The sequence below is a fragment of the Macadamia integrifolia genome, chromosome 1, assembly GCF_013358625.1.
Source record: "Macadamia integrifolia cultivar HAES 741 chromosome 1, SCU_Mint_v3, whole genome shotgun sequence".
Taxonomy (NCBI): Eukaryota; Viridiplantae; Streptophyta; class Magnoliopsida; order Proteales; family Proteaceae; genus Macadamia; species Macadamia integrifolia.
Window position 1 is genome coordinate 12381142 of NC_056557.1, and position 3434 is coordinate 12384575.

General features: G+C 38.9%; 1 protein-coding gene across 1 annotated transcript; it reads left to right on the top strand.

Moving 5' to 3' along the window:
• The first annotated feature begins 718 nt into the window (after nt 1-718).
• On the top strand, nt 719-3434 carry LOC122064693 (probable leucine-rich repeat receptor-like protein kinase At1g35710). The gene is made up of 4 exons (XM_042628486.1): nt 719-1111; nt 1211-1388; nt 1845-2813; nt 3034-3434. Exons 1-4 carry the CDS (start codon nt 719-721, stop codon nt 3432-3434), a joined length of 1941 nt encoding a protein of 646 aa, XP_042484420.1.

The window sequence follows — 3434 nt, forward strand, 5'->3', positions numbered from 1 at the left end:
ATCTTTCTTCTGGCAGGGGGGACAGCTACCACAAATTCTATGCTTTGGGTTGAGCTAGAAAGGATCAGAAGAGGGATGAAGGTTGTGGCAGATTTTTGGATTCCAAAAGTTTTGATATGCTCAGCCTTGTGCAACTCAATTCAGTATATTGACAAGCACAAGAGAGCTCCTTGATGCTCCTTGGCACTTGCAACAGATTCACTTACTAGTTGCCAAGTTTGTAGAGGTTTCTTTCAAATTTGTGCATAGAGAGACAAATAGAACAGCAGATTATTTGTCTAGGAGCCAATTATCAATAGGTGAAGCTTTAGTTCCCCTTGATAACATCCTTGTTGAGCTCCAAGTGCTTTTAGATAGATATGCCTCAGGCCAGAGATGTTTGAATCAACTTGTATCATTTATTTAATATAGTAACCATGGGGGACCCTATTGATGGAGATGGAAAACTTAGCAGAGGAAATGTACACTCAAATCCAATCAGTCGTCTTTCTAGGAAAGTTCGTGGCGTCAAGAACTAATATGATTGTTTCCCATCTGATCGAATCAAAGGCTTTACGGGGTATATTATATATCTTTACACCTCTAGGCTCTAGCGAGGGACAATCAAGTAACTTCCATGCATATTTTAAATGCTTTTTTACATGCCACCATGGGCCTAAAATATCATTTTGGCACTATAAATCTCCCCCTACTCTTCAATCCCAAGGTAACCATAAGCATGGCTTCTTTCCATCTCCTATCCTTACTGTTCTTCACTTCCTATGCCTTGAGTTCCATCAGCACTAGCACTACCATTGCTGCTGAAGACCAAGCTAAGGCTCTCCTCAAATGGAAAGCTAGTCTCAACAACCAAAGCCAATCTATTCTCCATTCATGGACACTGCTTGATCCTAATGCCACCAATTCCTCTCTGCGATCTGACCCATGCAACAGTTGGGATGGAATTGCTTGCAACCAAAGGGGAAGCATAACTGAAATTAACTTACCAAGGATGGGCTTGCAAGGTATGGTTAACAACTTCCCCTTTCCTTCACTTCCTTCCCTCACACGTCTGGATCTCACTAATAACACACTTCTTGGTAGTGTTCCATCCAACATTCCTAACATTTCGGTAATCAACTAACTTGATCTGTCTATAAACCAATTCTCTGGTGCAATTCCATTGGAAATCTGCTTACTTACCAGTCTTAAAATCTTGTATCTTGATCAGAACCAATTCAGTGGATCGATACCTTACCAAATGGGAAGTTTGAAAAATCTTACTGTTCTGACCTTGTTCTCCAACAACCTCTCTGGTTCCGTACCTGAATCTTTACGTAATTTGAGCAATCTACAGCAGCTGTCTTTGAACCAAAACAATCTCATTGGTTCAATCCCTGTATCTATAGGTGAGTTGAAAGATCTGCACTTTCTATACCTATACGAAAATCAACTTTCGGGTTCCATTCCTCGGGAAATAGGAAATTTGACAAACCTCAACTCCTTAAGCCTGGAAAATAATAATCTAGTAGGTTCCATCACATAGTAATCTATACTTACCTCGGAACTATCTCAATGGTTCAATCCCTGTTTCTTTAGGTAATTTAAGAAACCTAACCATTTTACACCTCTTTGAGAATCAACTATCTGGTAGGATTCCTCTAGAAATAGGAAATTTGGCAAATCTGAACGACCTAGAATTGTCCTTCAATCTTCTAACTGGAGGCATACCTTCCACCTTGGGAAACCTACAGAAGCTCACCATTTTGAACCTGCTAGAGAATCAACTCTATGGGTCAATCCCTGAAGAAATAGGAAATCTTACCAATTTGTTTAATTTGCAATTGGGAGATAACCATTATCAGGTAGTCTGCCACTAGGCCTATGCATGAGTGGATCACCCGAAAACTTCACTGCATTTAACAACCATCTCACAGGTCTTATTCTGAAGGGCTTCAAAAACTGCTCAGGCTTGGTTAGAGTTCAACTCGAAAATAACCAACTTGTTGCAAACTTATCAGAAGACTTTGGGATTTATGAGAAGCTGAATTACATTGATTTGAGCAATAATCAATTGCATGGTGAACTTTCATCAACCTGGGGACAGTGCCAAAACCTGCAAGCTCTACAGATGGCTGGGAACAATATTACTGGCAAGATACCTCCAGAGCTTGCGATGTTAACTCAACTGGGTAAACTTGACCTTTCTTCAAATTACCTGGTAGGAGAAATTCCTAAGGAATTTGGTAAGTTGACATCTTTTCTAGATCTCACTCTGAGTAGTAACCAACTTTCTGGCATTTTACCATTAGAAGTTGGAAGGCTATACAGCCTAACAAATCTTGATTTGTCAACAAACAGTTTCACTGGACAAATACCAAAAGAAATAGGGGAATGCTCCAGCTTATTATATCTTGATTTAAGCAACAAAAAATTTAATGGAAGCATTCCATTTGAAATTGGCAATCTGGTTCACCTTCAACTTCTATTAGATCTTAGTCAGAACAGGCTCATTGGAGAGATACTGTCACAGTTTACAAATTTAAGAAACTTGGAAAAGTTAAATCTCTCCCACAATCAACTCATAGGTACCATTTTTTCTGCATTCAATGGAATGTTTAGCTTGACATCCATTGATATATCTTACAATGAGTTCGAGGGTCCACTTCCAAAAAACAGAGCCTTTCAAAATGCTACGATCGAAGCTTTGAGACACAACAAAGCATTGTGTAGCAATGTGAGTAGTCTGCAATCTTGCAAATCATCCATGTCAAAAGGACAAAATGGAAAACCAAACCACAAAATCCTGATTGCTGTCATGGTTCCATTGTTAGGTTTTCTATTTCTTCTGTTTGCTTTTCTTTGCATCACTCACATCCACCAAAGGATAAGAAGTGTTGAGACAAAGCAAAGAGCAACACCGCCTAAGAAAGATCTATTTTCCATATGGAATTACGACGGAAGAATAGAATATCAAGAAATTATTGAAGCAACAGAGGATTTTGATGCCAAATATTGCATTGGGATGGGTGGATTTTGGAAGTGTATATATAGCAAATCTATCAATGGATCAAGTAGTTGCAGTCAGAAAGCTTCACCAACCATTACAGGATGAATGTGAGAATGCCAACGTACAGGCATTTAGAAATGAGATTTGTGCATTGACAAAACTGCGACACCGAAACATCGTTAAACATTTTGGTTTTTGTTCATTTGCATGTCACTCCTTTTTGGTTTATGAGTATTTTGAGAGAGAAAGCTTGGCTAAGATCCTCAATAACAGCAAGCTTGCATCAGAAATGGATTGGATAAGAAGGATTAATATTATTAAAGGTATGGCAAATGCTTTGTCTTACATGCACCATGATTGTTCACCACCAATCATTCACCGTGATATATCAAGCGGCAATATTTTGTTGGATGAAGAATATGAGGCTTGTCACTTGTGTGTCTGA